The sequence below is a fragment of the Daphnia pulicaria genome, chromosome 1 (assembly GCF_021234035.1).
Source record: "Daphnia pulicaria isolate SC F1-1A chromosome 1, SC_F0-13Bv2, whole genome shotgun sequence".
NCBI classification, from domain to species: Eukaryota; Metazoa; Arthropoda; class Branchiopoda; order Diplostraca; family Daphniidae; genus Daphnia; species Daphnia pulicaria.
Window position 1 is genome coordinate 25,727,146 of NC_060913.1, and position 17,963 is coordinate 25,745,108.

At 41.2% G+C, this 17,963-nt stretch overlaps 2 protein-coding genes and 3 long non-coding RNA genes across 5 annotated transcripts in view; 4 read left to right on the plus strand and 1 right to left on the minus strand.

The window, feature by feature from the left end:
• LOC124315508 (serine/threonine-protein kinase/endoribonuclease IRE1-like) overlaps nucleotides 1-12,386 on the plus strand; it is a gene marked incomplete at its 3' end in the record, with an annotated part of 50,322 nt that extends 37,936 nt beyond the window's left edge. Inside the window, exon 4 of the mRNA XM_046781241.1 lies at nucleotides 11,946-12,386. Within this exon, the coding sequence (XP_046637197.1) occupies nucleotides 11,946-12,386 (441 nt within the window). The remainder of the gene's footprint in view (nucleotides 1-11,945) is intronic.
• On the plus strand, nucleotides 5,712-7,236 carry LOC124320086. The gene is made up of 3 exons (XR_006913767.1): nucleotides 5,712-5,761; nucleotides 5,827-7,086; nucleotides 7,148-7,236. It is a non-coding gene; the product is annotated as an uncharacterized LOC124320086 (long non-coding RNA).
• LOC124320154 lies at nucleotides 7,556-8,029 on the plus strand. The gene is made up of 3 exons (XR_006913788.1): nucleotides 7,556-7,643; nucleotides 7,719-7,819; nucleotides 7,887-8,029. It is a non-coding gene; the product is annotated as an uncharacterized LOC124320154 (long non-coding RNA).
• A 2,092-nt stretch (nucleotides 12,387-14,478) lies between the features above and the next one.
• On the plus strand, nucleotides 14,479-15,004 carry LOC124319767. The gene is made up of 3 exons (XR_006913462.1): nucleotides 14,479-14,634; nucleotides 14,700-14,777; nucleotides 14,863-15,004. It is a non-coding gene; the product is annotated as an uncharacterized LOC124319767 (long non-coding RNA).
• An 837-nt stretch (nucleotides 15,005-15,841) lies between these two features.
• LOC124320190 lies at nucleotides 15,842-17,161 on the minus strand. The gene is made up of 6 exons (XM_046782877.1): nucleotides 17,149-17,161; nucleotides 16,886-17,088; nucleotides 16,638-16,780; nucleotides 16,454-16,547; nucleotides 16,236-16,390; nucleotides 15,842-16,171 (listed from the first exon to the last, which is right to left on the minus strand). Exons 1-6 carry the CDS (start codon nucleotides 17,159-17,161, stop codon nucleotides 16,156-16,158), a joined length of 624 nt encoding a protein of 207 aa, XP_046638833.1. The 3' UTR covers nucleotides 15,842-16,155.
• Between the last annotated feature and the right edge of the window lie 802 nt (nucleotides 17,162-17,963).

A 17,963-nucleotide genomic window follows, 5' to 3' on the forward strand; every position in this document is an offset into this window, starting at 1 on the left:
TCCGAGGCGGTTGGAAGGTCCATTTGATGCTGACCCGTTTCATGAAATCTGGGATCGCCTGGGACGCGTACATTTCTTCGACGGCTTCCCGCAGCTCCCTTTCGGCACCGACAAAATTGGTTCCATTATCAGAATGAATTACCTCGGGCTTTCTGTAGAGAGAAATGAATTTTCGTAGTGCCAACAGGAAATCGCTTGTTGAGAGCGACGGGACGAGCTCCAGGAATACAGCGCGAGTGACCATGCATGTAAACAACACGCCCCAACGCTTGGTCGTTCGGTTTCGGGCAAGACCAACCTCAAATGGCCCGAATAAGTCGACGGCGGTACGAGTAAATGGGAGAGAGCCGGAGTCAAGCCGTGAATCGGGAAGGTCTCCCATCAATTGTTCGCCTGGCTTGGCTCGATTGCGCCGACAAATGGTACAGTTGCGACGGACTCTTTTCACCGCTTCTCTTCCGCTGGTAAGCCAAAAATGCTGACGGATGTAACTGAGCAGAAAGTCCGTTCCGACGTGTTTGAGGTGTTCGTGGAAAGCGCGGATGATCATTTCGGTGAACGGATGGCTTCCAGGAAGAAGGGGGGGATGCAGCTGGTCGTAAGGTAACTTCGCGCGTCCAGCTCGCCCTCCGAGTCGCAACACACCATCAGAACCTAAAATAGGGGCCAAAGCCAGCAAACTGGATGTAGAGTGAAGCTGTTTGCCCTTTTTGAATCGGTGTAGTTCCTCTTCATAAACTTCAGATTGGCACAACCGGACCAGCTCCAGATATTTTTCATCCAATTTGGAGAGCGCTGGAACATCTTCGGGGCCAATGTGGATTTCTTTCCACCGGTCAGCAGATTTCTCCACCACAGCAGTATAGGAGCGACTCGGGCGGATTTCCTCCTTTACCGCCATCCACGGTAGATCAGGTGGCCAATGGTCTTCAGACTGAAGTAAAAAGTCCGGCCCATTCAACCAAACGGGTGGGATGGGCTGTTCGTCCAGGGAGGAGCGGGTAGCCAGATCCGCTGGGTTTAATTTTCCCGGAATAAATCGCCATTCTTCAGGCTGGGTGATTGTCTGGATCTCGCCTATCCGGTTACTGACGAATATTTGATAATAGGCCGCCGTGGCCCGAATCCAGTTTCGGACGGTACTGCTATCTGTCCAAAGCTTCCGTCTCTTGATTTTCGATTTGAGGGTTGAGTGAACGGTCCGTAGGAGGCGAGCGCCCAACAGGGCTGCGTTGAGCTCGAGTTTGGGAATGGAAATCGTATTCATCGGCGCGAGCTTGTTTGCTGCTCGTACCTGTCGAACCAAAACGTGACCGTCGGAGTATTGGACGCGAAGATAAATCACTGCAGCGTAGGCCTCTTCCGAAGCATCGCAGAAGGTGTGAAGTTCGGCGTCGATGATTTGGGCTTCTTCTGGAAATAAGCATCGTGGCATCTTCAATGTGTTAAGTTGTTCCAAAGCGATGAACCAGCTACCCCACCAAATCTCGTCGTCACCGGTAATTTCGTCGCTCCAGTCGAGTCCCTTGAGACCCAATGCTCTTAGACGAATCTTGGCCTTGACGATCAACGGCGAAGCCGTTCCAAGCGGGTCGAACACACCGGCTACCTTGCTGACCAGACTGACGCGAGTTAGGGCTGCGTCGGATGATTTGGCTACTAGGAATCCTAAAGTGTCAGAATTGGTGTCCCAGACGACGCCAAGAACCTTTTCTGTGCTCTCACTGGTGAGCGGATGAGCGGAAGGTGTAGCTGTTACCGGCCGATCGGTCTTCGACACCTCCAGTAAATATTCCGGCGAATTTGAGATCCATCCTTGAAGATTGAGATCAGCAGCGGACAAGGAGTTCTTGACTGTGACGGCTTCTTCAACTGCTTCAGTAACGGATGTTGCGGATCCTAAATAGTCATCTACATACATTTTCTCCTCGACGGCACGAACCACCTTGTCTGGTGCTCCGGTGTCCTTCAGGATGCGGCGCACTCCATAAATGGCCACGAAAGGGGAGCAGCTGGCTCCGAAAGGAAGTCGGTCCATCCGACAAACAATTGGTTCGATGTCGTCTTTCTCCTGCCATAGGAAACAGAAGTAATCCCGGTCTTCGATGGAAAGCCGGAAGCGGCTGAACATGGCTTCGATATCGGACGCCCAGGCAACGGCTCCCTCTCGGAAAAGAGTGATGACGGCCGCCAAAGATGGTTGAAGAGCTGGGCCACTGATTATCGAATCGTTGAGACATTTCCCCTTGAACGGGGCAGCGGCGTCGTAGACCAGACGTAGCTTCTTTCCTTTGTAAACTCCATGATGGGCTAGGAAGTATTTTGCGGTAGCTGGATCGGGAACACGGGAAGCATAGCCTTTGTCGAAGTATTTCCGGACAGCTGCTCGGTAATCCTCTTCGAATTCCGGCTGACGTTTGAATCGGTTCAACATGCTACGGAATCTATTTTCGGCCATCGGGCGATTGTTGGTCAAGTCGGGTTCTCCTTCTCGCCATATGATCGGCACTTCGTATCCGACTTCCAATCTCCTGGTTTTCTCTTGGACAATTGCGAGAGCGCGTTTATTCTCGGGCGACAGGCAGCCAACTTGATGCTCCGTTCCATAATCTTCTGTGTCGCAGAATCGGCGCATTTCAGTGGCGAGGTTGGCTAAGGAAGTAAATCCGGAAATCTTGCAGCTACGGGCGGAAGCCGAATTTACTCGTCCATTGACGACTCCTCTCACGACCCATCCGAAGGCGGTCTTGGAGGCGATAGGTTCCTTTTCTTCACCAACTCTTGAATCTCGGACGGCCAGCAGGTGGGCATAATCCAGCCCAATCAAGACGTCGACCTTTCCTCCTGTTTCGCCGAGCGGAAGGTTCTTAAGATGAGACCAATGGGACTTCTCCTTGTTCCAGTCGGTGATAGGTGTAGGGCTGGCTACCGTTTTCATGGTAGATCCTTCTAGAGAGAAAATATTGCCGTCCACCGCTTGAACTCGAAACTGGACCCTGGTTGATGGATAGCGGTTGATTATTCCGCCAGCTCCGTCTACAGCTAAGATCTGACGTGGGCCGCGGAGTTTCAGGGCCGTGGCGAAGGCACTTCGCATTAGGGTTGAATCGCTACCTTCGTCGAAGAAGATATTGGCTAACACCCAACTTCCGTCGTCGGCCATCACTGGAAGACGCAGCATGCCCATGGTGACTTGTCGAGGGGCTCCGATTCTTGCTGTTGTAGGTCGAGCCTTTTCTTCGGTTTCTGTCGGCGGTTTTTCCTTGGCAACATGGTGTAACAGCGGGTGATGGTAATAGCCGCAACCAGAGTGTTTACACGGCTTTCGCTTGTTACATTCGTAAACTGAATGTTTAGTCGAGAAGCAACTGAAACAAAGACGACGGCGCATGCAGAAAGTCAGACGCTCCCCGACGGAAAGTGATTTAAAATCTTCACAATCCGGCAACCTGTGTCCTTTCTCGCATTTAAAACAGAACGGCTTTCCAGCGAAGGGGAAAGAAACTTGTTTTTGTTCACCTGCCATCTTTGCTGAACTCTGATTGGTCCGGGCTTGGCGTCGTTGATTGCTCGGTTTTGACGAAGTTGGATTGACTTGATCGGCTGCGATGCTGAAAGCGTTCTGATACGCGGAAGCACGGGAACATAGCCACATTCCGAAGGTGTTCAAGCTTCGATCTTCGATCCGTCCCCGTCTGTCTTCATTCCAGGCCAACCGGTCGTTTAGATGTAATTTGAGACAAATCTTCTCAATCAAATCCGTCGTCCCCGTCTCTCCAATTCGGCTAAGGTCGAATAAATGTGTGCGGATACGTTCGGCAAATCTCTTGAATGACGCCGGATCTTGCTTCGTCTCCAACTTCTGGATGGCTTGGTGATGTGCTGCTCTCATGACGTCTCGGCGGCCACATGTCTGCTTCAGCCGAACCAGGGCCTCGATGTAGGCTGCTTCACCACCTCCTAGTCCGTATACCAGGTCCAAACAGTCTCCTCGGAGAAATCTCTTTAAAAGGGCTAACTTCTCTCCGGGGGACTTGGGGGTATCGTGCACCAATGCTCGAAACAAATCGATCCAGGAAAACCACTCCAAAGCCTTTCCGTCGAAAGGTTCCAATTCTGCCGATACTGATGAGCGTGTACTGCGAGCAGTGATAATAGGAGGTAGACGGCCAGCACTATACAAATCGATCCAGGTGTCAGGAGTTTCTTGAGTGCTGTCGAAATTCTTCTGACGTTGTTGATCCAACAATGTCTTCGCTTGCGGAGTGGTGTTGATGATCTGTTGACTGATGGAAGTGAAATGGTCATCATCTGGTGGTATTGATCCTCCGGGAGGTTCGACGCCGAGTAGCCTAAGGGCAGCTTGTGCTGCGTCCGCTTCTTCCCATGCTTGATCTGCTTGCTGGCGGGTCCTCACAGCTTGCTCGCGGGCTCTCTCAGCTCCCAGTCGAGTTGCTGCAATTTCGTCTTGACGAGCTTGCTCTCGCCGGAGAATTTCAGATGGAGAAACGGGAGGTAGAGGTGGGTCTCGATCCGGAACGACGTTCGGTCCAACAATGGACGCTGCATCTCCATCTCTACTCCTGATATAATCTTGAGCGTTGGCAGACAGCTCACCAACACGCGTGACATAACCCAAGTGATTGGCGTCTTGTCTTTCGGCTTCTTCCTCGTCATCTTCCATGGTAGAGATGTCGGTCTGAAGCTGTGAGGCTCGGAGTATTAAGTCGTTGAGATGGAGTAGTAAGCCTTGAATGGCTCCCCGTGAGCCTCTGGAATTAGTCAGAGTCTCGACTTGTGTGTTTGACACCGTGATCTGACGACGCAGGGTTTTCCTCTTCGCCTTCATATTTGCCAGCTCCACGGCGTAGTCTTCGTCGTAGTCAGCATCTTCCCCTGGCTTGATCTCTGTGGCCATGGTGAAGACGGTCTTGAGTTTGATGTGAAGCTCTGACGAGGAGAGACGATAGGTGGACGTGCGTGCAGTGAAGGTGGAGAGGTGTACGACGAAACTCGTCTGAATATAGCTGCCAGTAAGAGGGCTCGACTGGCTGAATTTTGAAATTGAGATGGCAGTCAGCTGGAGAGGACTCGGCTGGCTGGATTTTGAGTTACTGGAGATCCAGAAGGAGATATCGGAGGTGACTCACACTCCGGTTCGAAGGACCAAATGTTCCCTTGATGGAACCCTGAATTAAATTTCTCGTGGTCTGACTGTAGGCTGATGGATGAATGAATATTGTATTCAAAGACAACGTGTGGTTTCTGGGAGTGTACACACACAAAATAAGAAGAGAGTGACTCGTAAGGATTGTAAAGAGTCAGACAGACACAATCAGACCCAAATCAGAATGGTAAGTCAGATTATCACGTGGAGGGCCAGAGAATGGCGAATAATCATTAGAGCCAAGCTGGCGACTGTACACAGATCAATAATTTAGTATGGGGCACGAATACAACTTATAACAATTTATACCTGGACAATGTAGGAAGAGGAGACACTAGCAATCAGAAGAGTATATAACTCCGAGGACAATGAAAGAACTTTAAACTAAGAAATGTGTCGTTTCAGGCTCTGACAGGTCCACCACGCTATAGAGCAGGCGAAGAAGTCAGAGGGAAAAGAAGGGCTAAAGAGAGGGAAGACGATAAAGAAAGCGGAAAATGGTTCGGGGTTGCCAGATCAACATTGAACGGATTTCGGCGATCCACAAACGTAAATCAACAACTTTTTGCAAAGATGAAACGCGCCACATTCAAAGTAAGTTACAGTGAAGTTCATTCAACTGACTGACATAACTGTTAAGTTAATAAAATTTTACACAGGTTTTAGTTCCTGTCCTACTGACTCAATTAGCTGTGGCAGTCGTCGGGCTCGATGGCGACAATTTGGCGAAAGAATATGGCGCGAAGATTCAAAAAGATAAAAACAGAAACTCAATGAGTGCCTTTGGAAGTGGTCAGACAGAGGAGTTTGACGAACTTAACCCCAACGGACGCTACAGTGAATTCTGGCCAATGAGATGGCCCAACAAGCCAAATCAACCGAAATCAAATCACAAATCGAATCCACATTTCCCTATTCCAGCTCACAGCTATATTTCGCTCCGATTATTTACAACCATGCATCAGCATTCAAACCTTATGTTCCACTTTACGTTCCTAAGAAGACTCCCAGTTACGACCGCCCTACTTCCGTCTCTCCTACAGCTTACTACACCGAATCACTGATTTACGGTTACACAACGCCATCTTATCCATCACCGACTTTATCACCTTCGCCTTACTTTCCTCCGGAGAACATGGATTCCACCATCGACCCATCATCACGACCCGATAACATATTTTCAATATCGGTAAATTTCGGGTAAATTTACAAATACTGGCAATATGAGCATCCGTGACCGATCTTTGCTTCTCTACGTCGGCCGTACTGATGGGCTTATAGGGCCTATAAGTATTACGCCAGCAGAATCTCATTTACACCCCCATTTTCTCCTTCTTTTCACTCCCACCAAATTGTACTGCCTTTTGCGCCGTCAGTGAAAATGAATCAAATGAAAGTAGAAACGTGTCAACAAATTTAAGTTTGAAAATCGTCGCTAGAAATTTCTAACTTTCCAATGAGTTTTGGAATAAAGAATTATCTTTCAAGATTTTTTATCAAATATGCCTGATAACATTGCCAAGACAACAAATCCAAGAAGATAAAATTGCCACCCACGACTAGGTTTATCACTTTGATTATAGTCGTCAAGGCCAAATAATTCAAAAGGCTGTTGCATTCCTAACAAAGAAGACCACATCGTTTTTTGTGTGTGAAGGAATACAATATTAGTTTTTCATAACTATTGTGCTGTTTAAGAAAGTCAGTATGTCGAAAATGTCGCGGATTTTCAATCCCCACAATAAATTAGGGGAGGGACGTTATGGTATCGTTTGCAAAGGATCCTGGGATGGAAAAACAGTGGCCATCAAGAGAATTCAACTACATCAGTGCTGCAAACAAGAAGAAGATGCCATGAAAAAACTCGATCATCCCAATGTCGTAAAATTTTTCCACGCCGAGAGTGACGAGCATTTCAGGTAAGATACGTCATCTAAGCAGATCAATGAGCTGATGAGGTAATAAAACAACTATTTCTAGATATTACTGTCTTGAATTGTGTGATGGCTCGTTGGACCAAATGTTATCTAAAGACAAGGACCCAGAAAAATTCTTGAAGGCCCACCCAATGCCCATACAATTACTGAACATTTACCAATTAGCTACTGGCCTGGAATACATTCACAAACAGGGACTGATCCACCGTGATCTCAAGCCGGAAAACGTTCTAATTATTAAGAATCGAGAAAACCAAGAAACAATGAAATGGGCTGATTTTGGACTGAGTAAACAAGTGAATGAAAGAGGAACTTGTTCTATGAGTGGAATCAAAGGGACAGAGAAATGGTTAGCCCCAGAGATATTGAAACTGCTCGACGACAAGCAAGATAAAATAACGCAACGGGGAACAATCCAAAGCGATGTGTTGCAGAAGGCCTTGTTTTTGGATATTATCTTTCAAATGGTCTTCATCCGTTCGGTTCTCGTAATAAAATTCACTCTAACATACTTAAAAACAAACTAATTAATCTGGATAGTAAGTACTACCTTGTTTATCACATAAATCAAGCGGAAACTTTATTAAAAATTATGTTTCGTTTGACTGGGACAGAATGTCAACTGTGTGCGTATGACATAATCAAGAGAATGTTAGAAGGAAAGCCGGAAGATCGAATCAATTCGTCAGATGTCGCTGAACTACTTTACGAAAAGGTAAAAACTAAAGTGAAAAAAAAAAAAAATAAATAAATAATAACTAAATATATCATATGTTGTAAAGCTTGTGACACAAAAACAATTTATGGACTTATGTTCGAGTGATACTTATCCTAGTTTAAAGGATATCAAATACTTTCTGGAAAAACGGGTGGATGTCAACTTTGTCTATCCTGAAGGATGGACTCCCCTTTTATATCTGGCAAAAGCAAAAAAGGATGGCGATAACAATTTGGTTGAAATAGCGCGACACTTCCTTAAGAATGGCGTCATCCTTAGCCACACTTTGGCTGACATGAGATCAAATGTCTTGCATTTATTTTGTCGAAATTATAAAAAAGACAATTTAATAGACATAATTCGACTTCTGATAGAACAAGAAATTGACATCAATTGCAAGGAGAGCTACGGAGATAATGCTCTAACTTTATTATGTGGACATTATAAAGAAGAAAATTTAATTGAAATCGTCACATTTTTAATTCAAAACGGAATCGACGTCAATTGCAAGCCCATATGCGGATGGAATTCTTTAATTTCATTGTGTCAAAGTTATCAAAAAGAAAATTTGATTGAAATAATTCGAATTTTAATTCAACACGGAATTGACATCAATTGCATAAACAACTACGGATTGAATGCTCTCATTTCATTGTGTCAAAACAAAAGTTTTGTCGATTGCAAGAATCACAACAAACTGAAAAATTCAATTGAAATCCTTCGACTTTTGATTGACCACGGAATCAATGTAACTTGCACGGATGACAGCGGAGATAATGCTCTCATTTATTTGTGTGAAAAAGAAGAATCAGAGAATTTCACTGAATTAATTGAAATTTTGATTCAACATGGAATTGATATCAATTCAAAGGATAGCTTTGGACGGAATGCTCTCATGTTGTTGTTGTGTCAACGGAAGCTAAAACAGAATTTAATTGAAATTATTCGGTATTTGATTCAACATGGAATCGACGTCAATTGCAAAGACATGGACGGATGCAATGCCCTTCACCTTTTGTCTTCTTTTTATCAACATGAAAATGTAATTGAAATTATTCGACATTTGATTAAACAAGGAATCGATGTCAATGACAGGCGCAAAGACGGATCAAATGTCCTTCACTGTTTGACCCGTAATTATCGTAACGAAAATTTAATTGAAATAATTATATTTTTGATCGAAAGTGGAATTGAAGTTGATTGCAAGGTTAAAAACGGAGAAAACGCGCTTACTTTATTGTGCCGAAATTATCAAAACGAAAACTTAATTGATATAATTCAACTTTTGATTCAACATGGAATCGACGTCAATTGCAAAGACTTCCGCGGGTGGAATGCACTTCACTGTTTGTCTCGCTATTATCCAAATGAAAATGTTATTGAAATTTTTCGGCTTTTGATTAAATATGGAATCGAAGTCAACTGCGAAACGGAACAACACCAGAATGCTCTGATTTTGTTATTTGGGGCAAGATATCAAAAAAAAAATCTAATTGAAATAATTCGACTTTTAATTCAACACGGAATCGAAGTCAATTGCAAGGAAAACAAAAGGGGTCATGTCCTTCACCTTTTTTATAGTTATTATCAAAATGAAAATTTAATTGAAATTACCCGACTTTTGATTGAACACGGAATCGATGTTAATTACAAGAACCGTTGTGGACACAATGCTCTTTACTATTTGTTTCAATATTATAAAGAAGAAAATATCATTGAAATAACCCAACTATTAATTCAATATGGAATAGAAGTGAATTGCAAAGACCGTAACAAGAATAATGCCTTGCATTATTTATGCACATTTTATCAAGAAGACAATTTAATTGACTTAATACGACTTCTTATTCGACACGGAATCGATGTCAACTGCAATGGTAGCCTTGGAAGAAGAGCCCTTGATATCTTGTGTCAATTCTACACCAAAGAAAATTTAGTTGATATTGTTCAAATTTTTCTTCAGCATGAAATGGAAGTCGATGGTGAAGACGACTGGGAAAGAAATCAAAAATTTTATGGCTTGTGGTCTAGAGAGAAAGATTACAGCGACTTTAAAAAAAACATGCATTCCTTGTGCCAAAGTGATCAAAAAGAAAATTTAAATGAAATGATTCGACTTCTAATTGAAAATTTTTGCGTTGTGACGCCATATACGCTAACTTGCATCGCATATGAAATGAAAAAAGAAAGACGACATGAAATTGTGAAATACATCGCAGGGTTTTGGGTTAAGGTAGACATCGAAAAAGAATGGATCCAAAATATGACACAAGGTTTTTTAAAATATTTTGACTAAATCCCGCTAAAATCCTCTGTATCACTTCAATGCATGTTAGATAGCCTTACCCACTTTATGAACCGTTAATATAATAGAAAAACTGATTTCTCTTGATGTAATTTTTTCGAAATTTTTGTTATGCAAAGTGAATAATAAAACTGAAACCAAAATGTATCTAGGCCTACTGTAAAACCAAAACCATATTGATCTACTGCAGATTCCCTCGATGTTCTGCTCTGATTGGTGGAAATTGATCTGACATCTGACCCTTTCTACAGATTATGACCCACCACTTAACGAAAATTGGGACTTTTCTAGTTTGCTAGTTGCTTCGGCAATGCATTTTCGCTATTTAAACTAGTCACGGGAATACTGGCAAAATCAACGATGTTCGGAACCCAATCCTGAATACCCCATCAAACTACATGTATTTCGGAAATCTTTAATCCGATTTTAAGTATAAAAAGAAAAGCGTAATAATAAATAATAAAATAACAAAAAAATGTTATTGACTCCATTAAATATCCCTCCGATCTCCTGAAAGTGACATAGGCTAATCAAAAGTGAACTGAGGATTTATCTTGACAAATTTTATCAGCTGTTTTACCTTGATAAAATCGCCAAGGTAACCAATACAAAATGATAAAGCTATGTGATCTGCATGACAACACTCACACCAAAATTCCTTGATACGAATTACTCAGTCAACTAACTTAGCTGGTGAAAATCGAAGAGTACACATACAATTTACCGCAATTTACGAAACCTTAACAAATAATAAAATTTCAGAAATATCAGATTGAATGGAAATGTCGTACGAAGTGAGGAATTGGGATCTCGATGGTATCGTAGGGACGTTATGGTATCGTATGTAAAGGTATATGGTGTGAAAAATCGGTGGCCGTCAAGCGAATTCAGTTAATTCATATCGCAAGCAACACACAAGGAGAGGAGGCGTTGCAGGTACTTGATCACTCGAATGTTATCAAATTGTTTCACGCCGAGAGTGACGCAAATTTCAGGTAACAAAAGACAAAGCAAATTTGAAAAAAAATTTAGTGAAAAATGACTTTGGTTGACTATTTCAGATATTATTATCTTGAATTGTGCAACGCTTCTTTGGAAAAATTATTTTTGAAAGATGGGCACAAGAATAAATACCGTGGACCGATGCCCCCATCGCTAACGGTCCTTTATCAATTAGCTGTCGGATTGGAGTATATTCACAAAATGGGACTGGTGCATCGCGACCTCAAACCTGAAAACGTCCTCATCTGGCAAGATCCCAGAAAAGGAAACGTTTTATTAAAATGGGCTGATTTTGGACTGTGTAAACCGGTGAATGAGCGAGGGTCTTACTCTATGAGCGGAGTCAGAGGTACCTTTGACTGGCTAGCACCTGAAATTCTGAACTTATTTAAGGACGAAGAAAACAGCCAGTCTGAAAGTGAAACAACATCAACAGTTAAACGAGGAACTATCCAAAGCGATGTGTTTTCAGAAGGCCTCGTCTTCGGCTACTTTTTGTTAGGTGGTCGTCATCCTTTCGGTTTGCGTCATCAAATTCAAACCCACATACTTGAATATAAACCAGTTAATCTAAATAGTAAGTTTTTTTTCAAATTGAAATAGTCTTTAAAATATGACAAAATAAAATAAATTGCTTCAACTAAACAGAAATGAAATCGAAATGTGCCCGTGACCTAATCCAGAAAATGCTAAAGAAAAATATCGCGGATAGAATAACATCGTCAGAAGTTGCAGAATTTCTCAAACAAATTAAAGTAAAGCCTTTAAATATTATTGTTTAGGTAAAAACCAATTAAAAGTTATTCTTTTTTTTAGAGTCAACTTGAAACCCAGTTGTTCGCCTTATGTTCGCGTGATACCTATCCAAGTTTGGAAGAAGTAACACATTTTCTACAAGAAGGTATGGATTTCAATTGCACAAATAAAGAAGGAGTATCATCCCTTCTTTATCTGGCGAAGGAAAAAAACAATGAACACAATAATTTAGTGGAAATACTTCGACTTTTGATTCAACAAGGAATCAAAATCAATTCCACGAACACCGGCGGACGGAACCTTCTTCTTAGCTTATGTGGAAATTATCAAAAGGAAAATTTAATTGAAATCATTCAACATTTAATTAAATATGGAATCGACGTAAATTGCAAAACCAACGACAGATGGAATGCTCTTCTCCTCTTATGTCGAAATTATCAAAAAGAAAATTTAATTGAAATCATTCAACTTTTAATTCAACATGGAATCAACGTCAATTACAAAAACAACGACGGATTGAATGCTCTTCTTTTCTTATGTCGTTATTATGAACACGATAATTTAATTAAAATCATTCAACTTTTAATTCAACATGGAATCGACGTAAATTGCAAAACCAACGGATGGAATGCTCTTCTTTTGTCATGTCGTCATTATAAAAACGAAAATTTAATTGAAATAATTCAACTATTAATTGAAAACGGAATCGAAGTCAATTCCACGACTAAGAGCGGATCGAATACTCTTACTTTATTATGCGAATTTTATGAAAAAGAAAATTTGATTGAATTAATTCGACTTTTGATTCGACACGGAATAGAAGTCGATTGCAAGACCAGTTGTGGATCAAATGCCATCACATTTTTAAGGCAATTTTATCAAAAGAAAAATTTAATTGAAATTATTCGACTAGTGATGCAAAGTGGGTGCAAATTTCTGGAGCCACGTTGAACATCGACTGTGATGACTGTAACACAGTCGATGTTATAATTTGCCGAAAAGAAGACACTGCCTAATACTTTTGATTGTTTGTTTTTCGTCGATCTGAGATCCCACGACTAAAATTGTTATGGATTTTTAAAACTGTAGATATTCAAATGAAGCAATTTTTCAATTCGACGATATTGATGTTTCTCCTATTTTTCTCATGAAAACGTTTGGATAAGCGTCCTTTTTCGAGTGGAATTTTGTACACCTTCCAAAACAAATAAACACCTATTCAAATTGGTCGTCAACAGAAAGATTCAGTAATTTTGTCATCAAAATAACGTTGCGTTAGTCGAGAAAGAAGATGTAAGCAATCGCAATTAAGTTTCCCTGTTGTTAACCACGTCAAAAATCCGTAATAGTTTGGTAGCACTTCAAAACCCGGCCCAGATATGACCGAACATGGGACGTAAGCAAGGTGGTCGATCTGATCGCATCATGGGGTCCTAACGAGAGTTTAGACCTATCGCGGCTGACGCGAAAACTAGCCATGTTATTGGCGCTGGCGACCCTTCTAAGGACGTCCGAGTTGAGCTCAATCTCTTTGGACTCTGTTCAATTTACAGAAGATGGCGCCACCTTCACTCTAGGACGCCCGAGAAAATCCCATCGCAGTGGAGCTTTACAGTCCGTAAAAATAAAAAAGCTGAACGACCCACTGGTTTGCCCGGTCCACTGCTTAGGCACGTACAGGGCCCTGACGGACGTCTGCCGTACTGAAAGTAACAACGAGCGTCTGCTCATTGGCCTAATTTCCCCTTTTAAAAACGTATCCGCCAGCACGGTGAGCAGGTGGATTAAGTTAGTACTGAAGGAGGCAGGTGTGGAGGCCATTTTTTCCGCCCACTCAACCAGAGGAGCGGCCGCGTCGCGTGCCGTGGCTCAGGGTATCCCGATAGACTCGGTTCTGAGATCAGGCAATCGGGCCGCGGAATCAACATTTACGCGTTTTTATAGACGAGAAGTGCCCCATACCATCGCTTTGACAGAAGCTGTTTTGTCGCAAACTCCATCGCTTTGAATTCACTGTTAAAGTCGAGCGGGAGTTTTTGTCTCATAATTGCTACAATTGCTCGAGGGATCGCTCAGCGATCCCGCGGAGCAATTTGAATTATGATAAAAAACGAAGAGAGACTTTAACAGTCTCTTCCCACCCTATCCCACCCAGATGCTAAAGTCTTGTTTGCTTGATGTCAAAACAGGAGCAGAGGAGGAAAGAGCGGCGGTTATGGGCCGGCAGGTGCCGGGAAGGAAGCAGCCAAAAAATAAAGAAGCAGCAACAGAATCGCGCAACCCTTCTACCCAACCGGTTACTGGCCATGGAAATATTCAAGAAATTTTTTGTTTGTTCAGTTTTGTCTGTTTTCATTTGTTTCCTTTATGTACGGTCAGATGTCCCCGTTATCCCCTCTAGTTTGTTTTTTGACCCGCACTCAGCAGCTTGAAAAAATTCTGAGGTTTAGGGAGGCGACGATGTCGCAAATTATCTTAGAAAAGCTAGTGAATAAAAGTGTCAACACTGTTAAAGTCTCTCTTCGTTTTTTATCATAATTCAAATTGCTCCGCGGGATCGCTGAGCGATCCCTCGAGCAATTGTAGCAATTCAATGAGAAATGTCGAGTAGGCCAATGCAACGCTACTGGACAGTTTGATCTTTGATAAAGTTAGCATGTCTTTATCTGGTTTGGCGGGTCGCCCTAAAAGCCCACTATGCTGCAAAAACGTGAACAAATAAGCAATGACAAATTCATTTGGCAGAATGGTATATAATATGTTAAGACATTAAATACCTTTTTCAGTTTTTCAATCTCAAAAATTTCAAAACAGGATTTGAGGCTGGTGTAGCTCATCACCATTAACACCAGACATCAGGATCTGGAGTGAGAACCTGGGTTGAAAGGAAAGGTATACTATTCTTTCGCAACTATTCTTTGGCTTTATAAGGCACTGCGTGCTTCAGAATCTGATCAGTTCTTGTCTGTTCTTCTAGGTAGCAGAAAGTGTATACTGAAAATACCATTGTTCAAGGATTCTTCATGGAGTGAACTACATAGCCATCAAATAAGCATCACAGCAATTTTGTGTATGAGGTAAGTCATCTTTCAGTTCTAATTTCTTGATATAGAGACTATCCCCAGTTGCCTAAAGTCATGAGTTTGTGTTATCGTAAACTGTTTGGATAATATTCTGGTAACAGTTAAAGAAACATTGTTATCTACACCGTAATAACCGAACTGACCGAACGACTATCACTATGAGCTTAAGATCAGATATTCATCGACATGCAATTCTTTCAGATTATCATTTCTTTCATCAAGGGCCAATTACCGGTAGGCATATTGTTGAAGCCTACACAATTTTTGTTTGATTCAGGCAATTGATTTTTAAAATTCCGATTTTATCTTCCGTTTTATTTTTTGGCAAACGTACTCTCTAAGAAAAATGTTCGCGTTTTAGCGAACATATATGTTCGTAAAATGGCATCGGAACATATATGTTCGCAAATTTCGTGAAAATATTTTATCGTTTCAGGAGTGAAAAATAAAGTTCATTTAAAACTGCAGCAGTGTGAACAATAATATTCATTTCGTCAAGCATTCGTTTCTAAGATGCAAAAACCTTGGATCCAAGGTTAACGACCTGGATTAAGTTTTTCGGAATAATTCAAGGTCGTCTACAGGAACAATTCAAGGTTTTCACGATGAACAATTCAAGGTCATCGGAAATAAAAGTTTTAAATAACAAAACTGTTACCGATACTGCATTGTTATGTTATCAAGATAATGATATAACAATGCATGCAATATTAATATTTGAATTCATAAACTTATTCTGATAGAATAGTAGACAGTAACATGCTATATTCATTGATTTAATTGTTTTTAGTACTATTGCATAAGGTTTAATTAAAAAACGATAAAAAATGAATTTACTCAAAGACATTGTATTTTCCCAGTTCCAACTTAATACATTGCTAACTAATTAGATACTTTAGAAAGTTTTAACACGAAATTTCTAATGGTGATTGAAGATTTTACGCTCCTAAGTTCTTTAGGAATATTTACAACTTCTTCCAAAAAACAAAAAACCATGTGCCACAGAGGCGGATATGAGCAATTAAACACAAAATAAGCCCCAAAAACATATCCCATGGCCTCTGACACGCAACCAACTCCAAATTTGACTGCATGCTCATCTAATTTAAGGTAGAATTGGTCCACTCCAAGTATAATCAGTCCTGGTTGTTTCATCCCACGGGATGCAGCGGCTACAATGGCAGAATTCAAATTTGTGTCCTCCTTTAAACAAGATTAGAAATAATTATTTAAGAGACATGGACAACTAAGCTGAAATGAAACCAACCGGAAAAAATTGTATAAGTTGCAACTCCAGTTCTTCCCGTTGAGGGCGCGGTCCTTTTTTTCCTCTGCCCGGTGAAGCAGGTAGTAGGGAAAACAATGACGAGAAGCGTAATTCACAAGACGACCTTTACCCGTCTCGATATCAAACCAAGACTCCTATAAATGGAAAAATCGTTCGTATTTATACGTGCATTAACCTTACAAAGAAAACAAAATTACCCAGCCATTGCCAACAGCAGTTTTTGTCATTGTGAACTGACTTACAATTGCTCGAGCTAACGTGTCACAAATCTCTGGATCAGGATTTACCTCTCTGTAAAAAAAAACATATGTATAATGTTCTACGATTTCATTATAATATGTCATGTCAAAAAGAAAACAGACATCACACATAAATATTTACCTTCCATAGTTTAAGTTTAAGAAGAGATAAGAACCAAAAACAGTATTCATTTTCTTAATATCCTTGTCATCCAGCTCTGACTGATTGTCTAATTTGTCGAGCAAAGCATCGGTGCCTGACCTTCCTTCGTTTCGATTATTTTTCTGAAGTCGTCAAATAAGCCCTAAAAATATGAAAGGAACAGCCAATGAAATACAAATCAGAAAATACCGAATAACATTAATTGTAATTCATAAATGTTGTATAACCTTCTCCTTGGCTCCATCCGACGGATAATTTTCGACACTTGGTGTTGGATGCGGCTCTGTTATATCACATTTTTTTTTAACCCAGAAAGAAGGTTCCTCAGTGTTACTCACATAGACACTGAAAGAGAGTTCGTCTTCAACTTCAAATCCATCAGCCGTCTCCAAAATCAACAGAACTTTATCGACGAGACACTTCGCCGAAGCTATCGATAGAATTCAACAATATTACTGGCAGTAAATAAATTTAAGAATGTGTTACATACCTGAGCATGTCATCCATAGACGAACACTCGCACAAACTCTTTTTACCAGTCATCATATAAGAAACACGACGACACAAGACCATTTTTGAAATGAAAACTATAAGAATGAAGCTCAACTGTGTGTGACAAGATTTTACTGGAATGAAATTCGGGGGAAATTCAATGTAGACAAAGGGGTGTTTTCAAGGTCTTGGAGCTATACTGCCGACGGGTAGGGGAAGATAATTTTTACAAATAAGGTAGGGAAATATATGACTCATATGTAGTGCAAACATTTGACAGCTTCGCGATGCATACCTTTGAAATAACGAATTTGAACATCTTGCTTTCAAGCGATTTTCTAACGCTGTAGCAATATGAGGGTTGTTTGCGGGTTTATTTCTTTGTTAACATTTGACTTTGCCTCTTTTGATTACAAAGGTTTACTGACGGCAGCGGCTATATGGAACTAAGGGAATATAGCATAAGGAAAAGAAAGAAAGATAAAGAAATATAAGAAGAAAGAAGAAAAAAAATAGACGCCCTTCATTTTTTTAATTTTTCGTGGTGGGATTGCGCAGGGTGGGAAGAGATTGCGCCAACATAGACAAAGTGTTTCGTCCATCCCATACAAAAACGCTCCTATAGTGTGAAATATATGTTCACACTTCATCAAATGTGAAATAAAACTTCACTTGCAATTTTTACGAAGACTTATATTCAAAAATTGTGAAAAATTTGTACACGATTTCATGAAATATATTTTCGATTTCGTGACGAAAATATATGTTCATAGTCCAGTGTGAACATTTTTCTAAGAGAGTATTGGAGAAAGG